This window comes from Mobula birostris, chromosome 10, assembly GCF_030028105.1.
Source record: "Mobula birostris isolate sMobBir1 chromosome 10, sMobBir1.hap1, whole genome shotgun sequence".
Classification (NCBI taxonomy): Eukaryota; Metazoa; Chordata; class Chondrichthyes; order Myliobatiformes; family Myliobatidae; genus Mobula; species Mobula birostris.
Window position 1 is genome coordinate 53,357,640 of NC_092379.1, and position 14,675 is coordinate 53,372,314.

The 14,675-nt window shown below is 46.9% G+C and overlaps 1 protein-coding gene across 1 annotated transcript in view; it reads right to left on the bottom strand.

Annotated features, from left to right (window-relative positions):
* Positions 1–2,305: 2,305 nt before the first annotated feature.
* The window catches only part of LOC140204030 (uncharacterized), a 92,534-nt gene continuing 80,164 nt past the window's right edge, over positions 2,306–14,675 (bottom strand). Inside the window, exon 4 of the mRNA XM_072270279.1 lies at positions 2,306–3,875. Coding sequence (XP_072126380.1) covers positions 2,498–3,875 — 1,378 coding nt within the window. The 3' untranslated portion in view covers positions 2,306–2,497. The remainder of the gene's footprint in view (positions 3,876–14,675) is intronic.

Genomic DNA, 14,675 nt, shown 5'->3' on the forward strand with positions numbered 1-14,675 from the left:
ACCTGGTGTGAATTGACCACCTGAGGGACTGCAAGATTCCCAGGATTCCCACATCTGACACCCAGAGCAAAGTACTAACCCTATAGATACGCTCTCTATTCCTCAAAAAAAGCAAGGAAAAAACGAAGTCCACTTACCTTGCCAAAGCCCTACCACTCTGTCCGTGACTGCTCCGCTAGACAATGTCTTCCTTTTATGCCTGAACCTTCCCTGTTCTCCAACACACAATTGGTGCGCCAGTTATAGCCAAGTTCCCGTGAAGCTTTCCCTTTTTAAACTTCGCTCCCATACCTGTGTGCCGCCTAGTAAAATCTAGTAATCTTTGTTTATTACGCACTTTACTTTTCTGCACTCCACTCTTAACTTTTCTTTTTACTTTATCTTTATCCATACTTTTCTTTTACTTTATCCATACTTCTCCAACCTGTTGAATCCCACCCCCTTGCTAATTAGTTTGAAGCCCTATCCACAGCCCTAGTTATGCTATTCACCCGGATCCAGGTCCCATCACAGCTCAGGCGGAGCCCGTCCCAATGGAACAGCTCCCTCCTTCCTCAATCCCGGTGCCAGTTTCCAACTAATTCATATCCACTTCTCCCGCGCCAATCTTTGGGCCATGCACTTGACCTCTAATCTTTTTAACCCTGTGCTAATTTGCAAGTGGCTCAGGTAATAATCCAGAGATTACCACCTTTTTGGTTCTGCTTTTTAATTTAGTCCCTAGCTGCTCAAATTCCCTCAGCAGAACCCCTTTCCTCGTTCTACCCATGTCGCCGGTACCCGCATGGAGCACGACAGCTGGATCTTCCCCACCCACTGCAAATTCCTCTGCAAGTCAGATGAGATGTCCCGAAGTTGGCACCAGTCAGGCAATGTAGCTTTCAGGATGCTCTATCTGTATTTTTAATATTTAATATTTGTAATCCAGGACGTGTGAAAGCACAGAATCAAATATTGCTGTGATGATTGTACGTTCTAGTACCAATTGTTTGGCGACAATAAAGTATAAAGTATCCCTGCGACAGAGAACTTTGTCTATTCCCCTTGCTACACTATCCCCAATTACCACAACAGTTCTTTTCTCGCTTCCTCTTTAATGGCTCCCTGAACCTGACAATTAAACATTTAAAATACAGTTTATTAGAACTTGCTTCCTGATGAGAAGCTGGTGTTTCAGCAGGTGGAATGATTAAGTAAATCTCTATGCTCGTTCAGGCCTCTCCTCAGTGTGAACTCTCAAGACAGTTTGAATGAATGAAAACCTTCCCCAAACAGAACAGGTATATGGCCACCTGCCGACCCCCACCCATAAACTTGCTGGTGTTTCAGCTCAGGTGATCGAACGAATCCCTTCCCACACCTGGACCCATTGAATGGCCTCTCTCCCGTGTGACCTCTCTGGTGTTTCCATAGCTGCAATGATTGAATTAATCCTGACCCATACAGAGAGCAAGTGAACAGCCTCTCCCCATTGTGAATTCATTGACGTGATTGCATTTGGGATGACTGAGTGAATCTTTGCCACAGTCTTTCTGCAGATCGGGTAAGTTCCTTCCCAGAAACAGAGCTGCAGCAATGCCTCTGCCATTGTGAACCCTTACAAAATGAGAGCTGTTGAATGACAACTCATTGCCATTGAACTCCATGGCAATTTATTGGGTCAGGTCAAGGACTTAGTGAATACCTCTCACCATAAAGCACTTTAACGTCTGACGTCGAATGAAGCTGAAGAAATGTAGGTGTGCTCTCAGGCCCTTGGTTCCAAAGGGTTTTACATATATGGAATATAACAAAAATATCTGTTCACTTCTTCAATAACATAAAGGCAACTTACAAGGTTTATCTTTATGTTGGTTCATCCACATCTCATTCCTACACTGATCACGTGTTCAGGTTTCTGCTGTGACTGGTGTCCTACATTTCCAAGCATCTTGGCATCTGCATTCATCGACCAACGGGACTCAAGTGCTGGTGGACTAACATTCACAGCACAACTGATGAGCCTGAAATTGTCGTAAACAAATCCTTTACCTTTTCTACCCTGTTAAAGGTTTGCAACATACATCATTGTGTGGAGGAAAGCATTTCAAATTAGGCTACACACAAGTTAAGGGAACAACCTTATCTTCTATGTGGTGATGGCTCAGGAATCTGGACTCTGCATCAAATTCGCTGATGGCCCATCTGTCTGTAACATAATTGTTTAATCCTGCCAGGGAGTTGGGTCCTGACTGTACTCTGGGTTTGTTGTAGACCAACTAAGCACCTGAAACAGAGCTTAAAGTAGAATTCATTTATTTGTCACAGATCCAGAAAATTAAACTCCATTCCCATTAAATATGAATATCAGCAGAAGAAACACCTCCCATCCCAATCACACCGTGCAGACTTAGTTTGAAGAGAGCAGCAATAATTACAGTCTGACACCAACAGTCACTTTTGAACATGTCTCTGGACTCAGAAACTGTGAGGGTTAAATATCCAGCAGGCTGCTTATTTAAACACTTTCCCGAGTGTGAACTCGGTAGTGCGTCACAAGGTTGGATGACTGAGTGAATCCCTTCCCACATTCAGAGCAGGTGAACGGTCGCTCCCCAGTGTGAACTCGCTGGTGTGTCATAAGATGGGATGAGTGAGTGAATCCCTTCCCACACACAGAGCAAGTAAACCGCCTCTCCCCAGTGTGAACTTGCAGGTGTGTCTGTAAGTGGGATGACCTGGTAAATGCCTTCCCACACTCCGGGCAGGTGAATGGCCTCTCAGCAGTATGACCTTGCTTGTGTCTCATTAGATGAGTTGACCGAGTGAATCCCTTTCCACACACAGAGCAGACGAACGGGCTCTCCCCAGTGTGAACTCGCTGATGTGCCAGAAGGATAGATGACCGAGTAAATCCTTTTCCACATTCAGAGCAAGTGAACGGTCTCTCCCCAGTGTGAATTCGCTGGTGTGCCAGTAGGTTAAATGACTCTGTAAATCCTTTCCCACATTCAGAGCAGGTGAACGGTCTCTCCCCAGTGTGAACTCGCTGGTGTGCCAGTAGGTTGGATGACCGAGTAAATCCCTTCCCACATTCGGAGCAGGTGAATGGCCTCTCGCCAGTGTGAATTCGCTGGTGTCTCATCAGCTGCGTTGACTGAGCAAATCCTTTCCCACACACAGCACAGGTGAACGGTCTTTCCCCAGTATGAACTCGTTGGTGTGCCAGTAGGTTAGATGAATCAGTAAATCCCTTCCCACATTCAGAGCAGGTGAACGGTCTCTCCCCAGTGTGAACTGACTGGTGTGTCAGAAGGTTAGATGACCGAGTAAATCCCTTCCCACACTCAGAGCAGGTGAACGGTCTCTCCCCAGTGTGAACTCGTTGGTGTGCCAGTAGGTTAGATGACTCAGTGAATCCCTTTCCACATTCAGAGCAGGTGAACGGTCTCTCCCCGGTGTGAACTCGCTGGTGTGCCAGCAGGTGAGATGACCGAGAAAATCCCTTCCCACATTCAGAGCAGGAAAATGGCCTCTCGCTAGTCAGAAATGACTGCTGTGTCATGAGCTGAGATGACTGCGAAAATCCCCTCTCCCATACGGAACAGCTGAATGCTCTCTCCCTGGTGTGCACTCGCTGATGTGCTAGTAGCTTAGATGACTGAGTAAATCCTTTCCCACACTGAGAGCAGGTGAACGGTCTCTCCCCAGTGTGAACTCGCTGGTGTGTCCGTAAGTGAGATGACTGAGAGAATCCCTTCCCACATTCAGAGCAGGTGAATGGTCTCTCCCCAGTGTGAACTCGCTGATGTACCAGTAGGTGGGATGATCGAGTAAATCCCTTCCCACATTCAGAGCAAATGAACGGCCTCTCCCCAGTCTGAACTCGCTGGTGACTCATCACCTGATTTGACCGAGAGAATTACTTCCCCCACACGGAACAGGTGAATGGCCTCTCCCTGGCGTGAACGTGCTGGTGTGCAAGTAGTTTAGATGATTGAGTAAATCTGTTCCCACATTCAGAGCAGGTGAACGATCGACAGCATCAACAACTGGTACATTGGTGCTACAAGGGAAATATCTGTTCACTCCTTCAATAACATAAAGACAATTTACAAGCTTTATCTCCAGGTGGGTCCATCCAGCAGAGGGAGAGCGGAATTGACGTGTTTTTGTTTTCAAGATTGCTGTACAGAAATTCTTTGCTGTTTCTAACCTGTAAGGAGATTTAGTAAAGACATGAATGGGTGAAGGATATCAATTTAAATCAATTAATGTTACAACTAAGATTAAAGTCTGTCACGAGCCTTGTGGCCCATCAGGCTGGTGTTTATGCTGGTTTCTGTGGCGTGAAGCGACTGAGAGTACAAAACCCCCTCCCGGATAGGACGCCAGTCTATCGCGAGGTTAACCCCCAGCATTTTTGCTGGTACCCATTCTCAGCTGGGTAGACTGGAGCATTATGTGGTTAAGTGCCTTGCTCAAGGACATAAACGCTGCCTCAGTCGAGGTTTGAACTCATGACCTTCAGATCGCTAGCCCAACGCCCTAGCCCCTTGGCCATGCACCATGTTACTCTCTATAGTGGGGTCTAACATCACACTTACATCAAGGTTCAATCCAAGTTGAAGGAACAAGTCCTCATCTAAATGGGCATGGCTCAGGAATCTGGATTGACAATTAAGTTCTCTGTCTTTCTGTTTGTATCAGAATTTCTGCCCATTATCAATCTGTGATGGCTCAGATACTGCTGAGGAGGTTTGGAAGTGACCCCTCAGGGCACAGCAGCAGCCAGACTAGTGACACTGTGGCCGGCTCTGAGGCTCAGCAGGGATGGGTAAATTCAGGCAGTGTGGTAGCGACAGGGGACGCGATAGTTTGGGGGGCAGACAGGAGATTCTGTGGCTGCAAAGGAGACACCAGGATGGTGTGTTGCCTCTCGGGTGCCAGGGTCCCGGATGTATCAGGGCGGTTGCAGGGTGTTCTCAATGAGCAGCCGGAGGTCGTGGTGCATACTGTCATGAATGACATAGGCAGAAAAGGGAAAGAACTCCTACACAGAGAGTTAGGAAAGAGGCTGAAGAGAAGGACCTCCAAGGTAGTAATCTCTGGATTACTCCCAGTGCCATGGGATAGTGCAGAGAGGAATGGGATGATAGCACAGAGAATGAGTGGCTGAGGAGATGGTGTAGGGGGCAGTGTTTCAAGTTCTTTGATTGATGCAGCCTTTTCTGGGGAAGGAGTGACTTGTACAAGAGGGATGGGTTGCACCTGAACTGGAGGGGAACCAATATCCTGCCTGGGAGGTTTGCTAATGTTCCTCGGGAGGGTTTAAACTAGTTTTGCAAGGGGCTGGGAAATGGAGCACCAGGTCAGTAAGTGGAGGGTTGAACAGGAAGGTAGACATCAGGGGAAGTATTGAAAGGCAAAATTGAAATAACAGGTATGATGGTATGATATTTTTAAGTGTGTTTATTTTAATGCTAGGAGTATTATGGGTAAAGGTGATGAACTTAGAACATGGATCAGTACATGGAACTATGATGTTGTGGCCATTACAGAGACTTGGCTGAGAGAAGGGCAGGGATGGGTGATTAACGTACCAGGTTTTCAAAGGAGGAGGTAAAAGACGGGGGTGGGAGCTTGCCCTACTAACCGTTCGCAATATCACAGCTGCACTCAGGGGAGACACATTGGAGGGGTCAGAGATAGTCCATTTGGGTAGAATTTAGGAATAGGAAGGATGCAATCACACTGATGGGACTGTATTAGTGATACCCCAGTAGCCACCAGGACGTTGAGGAACATATATGTAAACAAATTAATAATAATAAGGTTGTCGTCATCTGAGATTTTAACTTCCCTGATATAAACCGTGACCTCCTTACTGCAAGGGGTTTAGAGGGGCAGAATTTGTTGAGTATATGCAGGAGTACATGTGGATGGTCCAGTGAGGGCAGGGGCCGAACTGGACACGGCCAGGTGACTGACCTTCCCGTGGGTGAGCAGTGAGGGAACGGTGGAGCGGCCACAACTCCCTAACTTTCAGGATAGCTACAGATAAGGATAGGCATGGTCTTTGTGGGAGAGTTTAAAATTGGAGTAGGGCACATTATGAGGGCATTAAGCAGGAGCTAAGAAGAGCTCATTGGGAACACCTTTTATCAGGCAAATCCACATCAGACATGTGGAGGGTATTGATCAATTGCAGAGTACAGGTAAGGTACAGAACATAGAACACAGAAATTTACAGCAAATTCCAGGCTCTTTGGCCCACAATGTTGTGATGACCATGTAACTTACTCTAGAAACTGCCTAGAATTTCCCTAGCACATAGCCCTCTATTTTCCTAAGCTCCATGTACCTATCTAAGAGGCTTTTAAAAGTTCCTATTGTATCCACTTCCATCACCACCTTCGGCAGTGCATTCCGCGCAACCAGCACTCTCTGTGTGAAAAACTTACCCCTGACATCCCATCAGTACCTATTTCCAGGCACCTTAAAACAGGGGTCCCCAACCTTTTTTGCACTGCGGACCGGTTTAATATTGACAATATTCTTGCGGGCCAGCCGACCCCGGGAGGGGGGTGGTGGGGGGGTAGGGTTGCCAACGGACAAGAGTAGCAGTCAAATAGGTTGTGTTTACCCTGAGAAAGGCTACAATGACCATGAAGCCTTGCGTGGGCACCAGTGCGCATGTGTGTGCGTGCTGATTTTTTTTCCCCACAGATCGTTTTTGGCGATTCTGTTCGGGGGGGGGTGTTAATCACAACTGGAATATAGGTGATAAGTCGCTAATACACTCAATTTCCTTTCTAAAAGGGATTATCTAACGAATTTAATATTAAACACACAGCACATATTTTCCTCGCATGAATATAGTGATAAGTCAATTATCAGGGGAGGACAGGGGAGCTTGAAGTAAGTGTTGAACGAATTTCCAGTAGAAGTCGTAGAGGCAGGTTCGATATTATCATTTAAATAAAAGTTGGATAGGTATATGGACAGGAGAGGAACGGAGGGTTATGGGCAGAGTGCACGTCCGTGGGACTAGGTGAGAGTAGTGTTTGGCACGGACTAGAAGGGCAGAGATGGCCTGTTTCCGTGCTGTAATTGTTATATGGTTATATAAGTCGCTTATAAGTCAATAGCATCATAACATTTTTAAGTAACGTTTAGATATTAAACACACAGCGCATATTTTCCCTGTATGAACATATAAAATCATTGCAACGCACCAATATCGCTGAAGCAGTGGGAGCCCTGGGCTGAATACTCTTTTCCTGCAACAAGACGGTCCTATCGAGGGGTGATGGGAGACAGCGATACTCAAAGGGGGTTCCTTATGTCCAGTCTATTCCGCAATTTTGTTTTTGTTGCATTCATTGCAGAGATATGTTGGAAATGGAAGCAACATTTTCAGTGCTTTCGTGGCTATCTCAGGATATTTAGCCTGGACTTTGATCCAGAATGCCGGCGGAGATGTTATGTCAAACGTACTTTTCAGCCTGCCATCATTTGCAAGCTCGAGAAGTGGATCTCCTTCCCACGCTGACATGGATGACACGCAGGTAATGACCTCGCGTGTGTTTAAGCTCAACAGTGTGTGACAGGGAATGAGGAAAGGTGCAGCTGACTCATATCGTCAAATCATATCGTTTCCTCATGGCCCAGTAGCACATGCTTTGCGGACCGGTGGTTGGGGACCGCTTCCTTAAAACAATGCCCTGTCATGTTAGCCATTTCAGCCCTGGGAAAAAGCCTCTGGCTATCCACATGATCAATGCCTCTCATCACCTTATACACATCTGCCAAGTCACCTCTTGGCTGGCTGGTGGCATAGTGGCATCAGTGCCGGACTTCGGAGCGAAGACTCCCAAGTTCGAATCCATCTGGCTCCCTTGCACGCTTTCCGTCCGTGCTGGGTAAAACAACGACCTGCAACTCGACCTCGTAAAGATAAGAAAGCCTGCTAAAAAGCTCCCAATGACTCCACTCGGAGTTAAGGGCTTTCTTCTTCTTCTTCAGGTGACCTCCCATCCTCCATTGCTCGAAGGACAAAAGGCCAAGTACACACAACCTATTCCCATAAGGTACGCCCTCCAAACCAGGCAACATCCTTGTAACTCTCCTCTGCTCTCTCTCTATGTTCTAGTGAGAAGGAAGAACGAGGGTGGAAAGATAAGAGAACATTGGGTGTCAAGAAAGGTGATGAATTTAGTCACAAAGGAAAAAGAAAAGTATATAAAGCTTCAGAAGTTAGGATAAAACAAAGTACATTCAGAAAATAACTAAAGAAAGGAATTAGGAGAGTGGGGAGGGGCCAAGACAGTTAAGGTAAATCCCAAGGCATTCTATACATACATCAGGAGCAAGGGGATAACTAGGGGGAGGGTAGGATCATTCAGGATAAAGAGGGGGATATTTGCCTGGATGTAGAGAATGTGAGTGAGGTGTTTAATGAGTACTTTGCTTCAGTATTTATCAAGGGAAAAGACATGGAGGACAAGGAGATCAGATCTGAGTGTATGAAAATGTCAGGTTACTTAGAGGTCTAGGAAGAGAAAGTGTTGGGCCTTCTAATGAGTATTAAGGTGATAAGTCCCCAGGGCCTGATGGGATCTACACCCAGGTTATTGAAGGAGGCAAGAGACAAGATTGCTGGGCCCTTGACCAGGATCTTCATCTCCTCTCTAGGCACAGATGTTGTCTCTCTATTTAAGAGAGAAACAAGGGAAAATCCTGGGAAATATAGACCGGTGAGTCTCATGTCAGTTGTAGGGAAACTGCTGGAGAAAAAACAATGTCCCAATTAGGGAGAGCCAGCATGACTTTGTGCAGGGCACATCGTGTCTTACCAACTTGATTGAGTTTTTTGACAAGGTGACAAGAGAGATTGATGAGGGTAGGGCAGCAGATGTCATCTACATGGAGGCTAGAAAGGTGTTTGACAAAGACCCTCAGGGGATATAATCCAGAAGATTAAGAGGTAAGGGGTCTACGGCAAAAAGGCTGCTTGGAATCAGAACTGGTTTGCGCACAGAACGCAGAAGGTAATTGTTGAATGGATTTATGTAATTAGTGGTGTTCCGGAGGGATCTGTAGTGGGACCTCTGCTGTTTGTGATGTATATAAATGTACTGGATGAAAATGTAGATGTAGGGTGGGTTAGTAAATTTGTGGAGGATACCAAGATCTATGGATTTGTGGATACTGCAGAAGACTGGCTGTCAGTACCTCCAGTTGAACTCTGCCTTTTTGTGTGTTTCCCTCTAGCTGTCATTCTGTGGTTTTGTATTGCCATGTGCTCCTGCTCTACTCCGGCCCCTGTATTACTCAGTACTCCGGCTCTCACCTGTTCCTCATTATTACCTGTATTGCTGCCACCTGTGTCTCATTGTGCTCCACCTATCATCTGCCTCTCTGTTTGTTGCTCAGTGTATTTCAGTCCTGTGTTTTTGCTTCTTTGTGCCAGTGAATTTTCCTGAGCCTTTCCAGCATTTGTATCTGTATCAACTCTGCCTGTTTCCTGATTCTGGTTTTTGGATTTCTCTGGATGTTTTGATCCCTGCTTGAACTTTGACATTGACTTTATTTGCACCTCGGGGTTTGTTACTCAATTAATATCACTGTGTGCACAGTACTGGGTCTGTGATTGGATCCCTGCTCCAGCACCCTGACATTGGTAAAGAATATAGTGTGATATAGATCAGTTGCAGATACAGGCAGAGAAATGGCAGATGCAGTTTAACCCAGATAAAAATGAGGTGTGGCACCTTGGTAGGGAAAGACCCTTAAGTGTTGCTGAGCTTGGGATTCAAGTTCGTAGCTCCCTGAAAGTGGTGACACAGGTTGATACAGTGGTGAAGAAGGCTTATGGAATACTTTTATTAGTCAAGGCATTGAGTTTAAAAGTCAGGTTATGTTATGACTTTATAAAACTCTGGTTAGGTCACATCTGGAGTATTGCATACAGTTCTGGTCACCTCACTATAGGAAGGACGTTGAGGCTTTGGAGAGGGTGCAGAAGAGGTTTACCTGAGGCTGCCTGTTTAGAGGGCATGTTCTATCATGAGGGACTGGACAAACTTGGGTTGTTTTCTCTGGAGCAGTGGAGGCTGAGGGGAGATCTGACAGAGGGAGAGGTGTAGACAGGGAGTATCTGCTTCCCAGGGTTAAAATATCTAAGACCAGAGGGCATACATTGAAGGTGAGCAGGGGTGGGTTCAAAGGAGATCTTTGGGTTAGGAGAGTGGTGGTTTCCTGGAATGCACTGCCTGGTATGGTGGTGGAGTCAAATACATTGGAGGCTTTTAAGAGCTAGGCACACGAAGATGGTGGGATTCGATTCCTAAACGAACATTGCCTGACTTTTCAAATTTACCTATTTAATATACCCACATACTTCCTGTATTTGATTTACCTTTTTTCTGTATTATTATGTATTACATTGTTCCGCTGCCGCTCAGTTAACAAGTTTCACGATATATGCCGGCGATGGTAAACCGGATTGTGATTCTGGAAAGTGCATCGACTGGCTGCATAACGGCTTGGTATGGGAACAGCGAAGCCTTTGAGCGGAAAGTCCACGGGTGCCTCCGCGCAGAGACATTTTCACTGCTGTACCGAGACACCCAGCCGCCCGTCGGTCACGGTCGCAGGGATGCGCAAGCGCCAGAGAAATGGCGCTCCACAGCAGGCGATTCCCCGGGGCCCGGGAGCGGATCGACGGGCAGAGAGAGAGGGAGTGAACCCGGGGTCCAGGGCCATGCTGCGTCCGGCGCTCGCAGTCGTTGCCCTCAGACTGCGGGCGCCGGTGCCGACGAAGCGCCCACCAGCGCCGCGCTCCTACCTGCCGCTGCCGCTGAGCCGCTTGTCCACTGAGCGCATGCGCAATCGTGACAACCGGCGGAGACCGCGGCGCATGCGCATTTAGCCCGCGGCTCGCCGCCGGTGAATTCTGACGCGCTGGTCTTCCCGGCTTCCCAGACCAGACTGAGTGCGAGTCTGTGCTGGTATCAGAAGGCAGTAATAAGAACCAGTGGTGGGAATTCACCGGAAGCTGAGATCCAAAAAGGGGTTCGCCAGGGCTGCATTATCTCCCCTTATTATTTAACATTTACTCAGAGGTAACATTCAGGATGTTGAACGATGAAGCTGGTGTCCAAATTGGTGGAGTGACGGTGAACAACTTGAGGTATGCAGATGATTCAGTTTTGTTAGCAGAGACTGAGGACGAGTTACTCAGAATGGTAGATAAGATGAATGCTGAAGGAGAATGATCTGGAATGAAAATAAATGCCGCAAAGGCGAAGATGATGGTAGCGTCACAGAAGAAAGAAGTCCCCAAAATCAGTATCAAAATTAACGGCGTAGGCATAGCGCAAGTCAAGAAGTTTGTGTACTTGGGACAGATGGTCACGGAGGATGGGAAATGTGAAACAGAAATTAGACGAAGAATTGAGATTGCAAGATCAACATTCTGGAGCCTGAGTGATGTGCTGGGTGGCGAGAGGTTGGACTTTGGGCTGCGTTGTAGAATTTGGAAATGCTACGTCTGGAGTAGTCTGTTGTACGGAGTCGAATCGTGGACCTTATGCCAGGAGGCGCAACGACGACTGGAGGCATTTGAAATGTAGTGTTTAAGGAGAATGCAGAAAATTAGATGGGTGATGAAGGTCAGTAATATGGAAGTGTTGAAGACAGCGAGGAGAGAACAGGAGTTGCTGAAGAATGTGCAGGAAAGGAAGCTGGAATATGCCACGCACTTTTTAAGAGGTGGTGGACTACAGAAATTGTTATTGGAAGGGATGATAGAAGAAAAGAGGAAGGCAGCCAACCACTTGGTACGATAATGTGAGGCAATGGACTGAGTTAAGTTGTGCTGAGGCCAGAAAAAGTGCGCAAGATCGAAGAAGATGGAGGTGCACAGCTGCCAACCCCAGATTCGGAACGGCACCCACTGACTGACTAGTCTTCCCAGGTACGCGCGGTACCATTCCCGTGGAGAGTTGAAGAATTCAGCAGCATGCTCCCACAGACAATGCAATCAATATCAACAGGTATTCTGCATTTCAAGGGTCAAAGTCCACCCACAAATGCAGATACAACATTAAAAAAAACAAACGATTCTGCAGCTTCTGGAGGTCCGTGAGCATCTATACAGTCGAGGCCGCGGTTCGAAATCCTTCTCCAGTCCTGAAATATCGACTGTTTATTCCGTTCCACTGATGCTGCCTCGCTGCTGAGTTCCTCCAGCATTTTGCATTCCCCCCCACCCCCAGTCAATCAGCTGGTCTGACTCTCCTTCCCTCCGTAGACTCTGGCCCCCGTCACTTTCTGGAACCGCAAGACACTGCCTTGTCTTGGTTTCTGATCGTGCTCCATTTCCCGTTCATCAGAATCAGGTTTATCATCACCGGCGTAGGTCATGACATTTGATTGGCAAAAGGGATACGAGAGGATCATGGGACAGGAGGCCTAGGGAGAAAGAAAAGGGGGAGGGGGCTCCTGTCCCATGATCCTCTCATCCCTTTTCCCAATCACCTGTCCAGCTCTTGGCTCCCTCCTGTCTTCTCCCATCATTTTGGATCCCCCCCCCCCACTTTCAAATCTCTTACTAGCTCTTCTTTCAGTTAGTCCTGACGAAGGGTCTCGGCCTGAAACGTCAACTGTACCTCTTCCTAGAGATGCTGCCTGGCCTGCTGTGTTCACCAGCAACTTTGATGTGTTGCTTGAATTTCCAGCTTCTGCAGATTTCCTTGTGTTTGTGTTGTTGTGACGTTGGTTAACTTTGCGTCAGCAATGCAATACATGATAAGTCTAGAAAACAAAACCTAAATTACAGTAAATATATGCATATTAAAATAGTTCAAGTAGTGCAAAAATGGAAATTTAAAAAATAACGAGGTAGTGTCCATGGGTTGATGGTCTGTTCAGAAATCAGATGGTGGGGGGAAGAAGCTGTTCGTAAATCGCTGAGTGTGTGCCTTCAGGCTTCTGTACCTTCTGCCTGATGGTAACAATGAGAAGAGGCCATGTCCTGGGTGATGGGGGTCCTTAATGATGTGTGCTGCCTTCCTGAGCCACCGCTCCTTGGATACTACGGAGGCTGGTACCATGATGGAACCGACTCATTTTAATCAGACATCCCACCTCTCCCGGAAGTTTCAGGAGTCTCCCGTATACTAACGGGCTCCTTGCTGCCTGCAAATTATATACAATGTCCCAGAAATCAATTTTTTTTTGAGCGAGCAAGAGAGAGTGTGAGAGCAAGCGCGCGCGTGATAGAGACATCGCACACCATGGCAGAGTGTTCCAAAAAAAGAAAATATAAAACTTATGTCATCCCAGACTACACTAAAGTGTACCCCTGTCTAATAGGGGTCAAAATAATGACTGTTGTGCGCTGCACTGTTCGCAACAGTGACTTTTCCCTTGCCCATGGTGGGTTAAGACTGTAAAAGATGTGTTGAGGTGAGTTTAACAGGTGTCATTCATTCATTAGCATTTCTGCAACTTACTTCGATCCTGTGCAGTAGTCACCACCCCCCCCCCCATACCAGATAGTGATGCAGCCAGTCAGAGTGCTCTCCATAGTACATCTGTAGAAGTTTGAGTGTTTTTGGTGACAGTCTTTAGATGGTTGATATACACTGGGTGACTCTTGACGTGAGTTGGCAACAGTAATGACGAATGTCGAGCTCTATGATGACCTACCGATGCTCACCACTAAAATTGAGGCAAGAAGACTGCAACTAGCGGGGCACTGTCTACACCACCCCGAGTTACCTGCCAGCCTAGTCATCATATGAGAGCCCAAGCACGGGAGGATGAACCCTGGGTGCCCTCCCAAGACTATGGTCAACACGCTCCTAGAAGACAGCGGTGCGGCTAATGTAGATGAACTGAACACACTGATGAGGGCGAGGGAGAAGTGGAGAGTCCATCATCATGCCTGACGCCGGCCCCCTAGGCCTGAGTTGATTTAATAGTAGTAGTAGTAGTAGTAGTAGTTTGTTGACAAACCAAATCTCCTCAAATTCCTGATGAAATATAGCCGCTTTATAATTGTATCAGTATGTCAGGACCAGGTTAAGTTCTCAGAGATCTTGACACCCGGGAACTTGAAGTTGCTCATTTTGTCCACTTCTGATCTCTCTGAGGATTGGTGTATGTTCCCTCATGTTAACCTTCTAAAGTCCACAGTCAGCTCTTTGGTCTTACTGACTTTGAGGGTGAGGTTGTTGCTGTGACACCACTCAACTAGCTGATACATCTCGCTCCTGTACGCCCGCTTATCACCATCTGAGATTCGACCAAGAATGGTTGTATCATCAGCAAATTTTTAAATGCCATTTGAGCTATGCCTAGCCACACAGTCACGAGTGTATAGAGAGCAGAGCAGTGGGCTAAGCACACACCCCTGAGGAGCGCCACTGTTGACTGTCAGCTAGGTAACATGTTATCACCAATCCACACAGTCTGTGGCCATCCAGTTAGGAAGTTGAGCATCCAGTTGCAGAGGGGTGTACAGAGGCCCAGGTTCTGGAACTTTTTGATCAGGACTGTAGGAATGATCGTTTTAAACATGAGCTATAATTAACAAGCAGCATCTGATTCCTAAAAGGACATTGAACCCATGAACACTACCTCTTTTTTTTCTCTGAAAATATGCATTATTTTGGTTTTACACT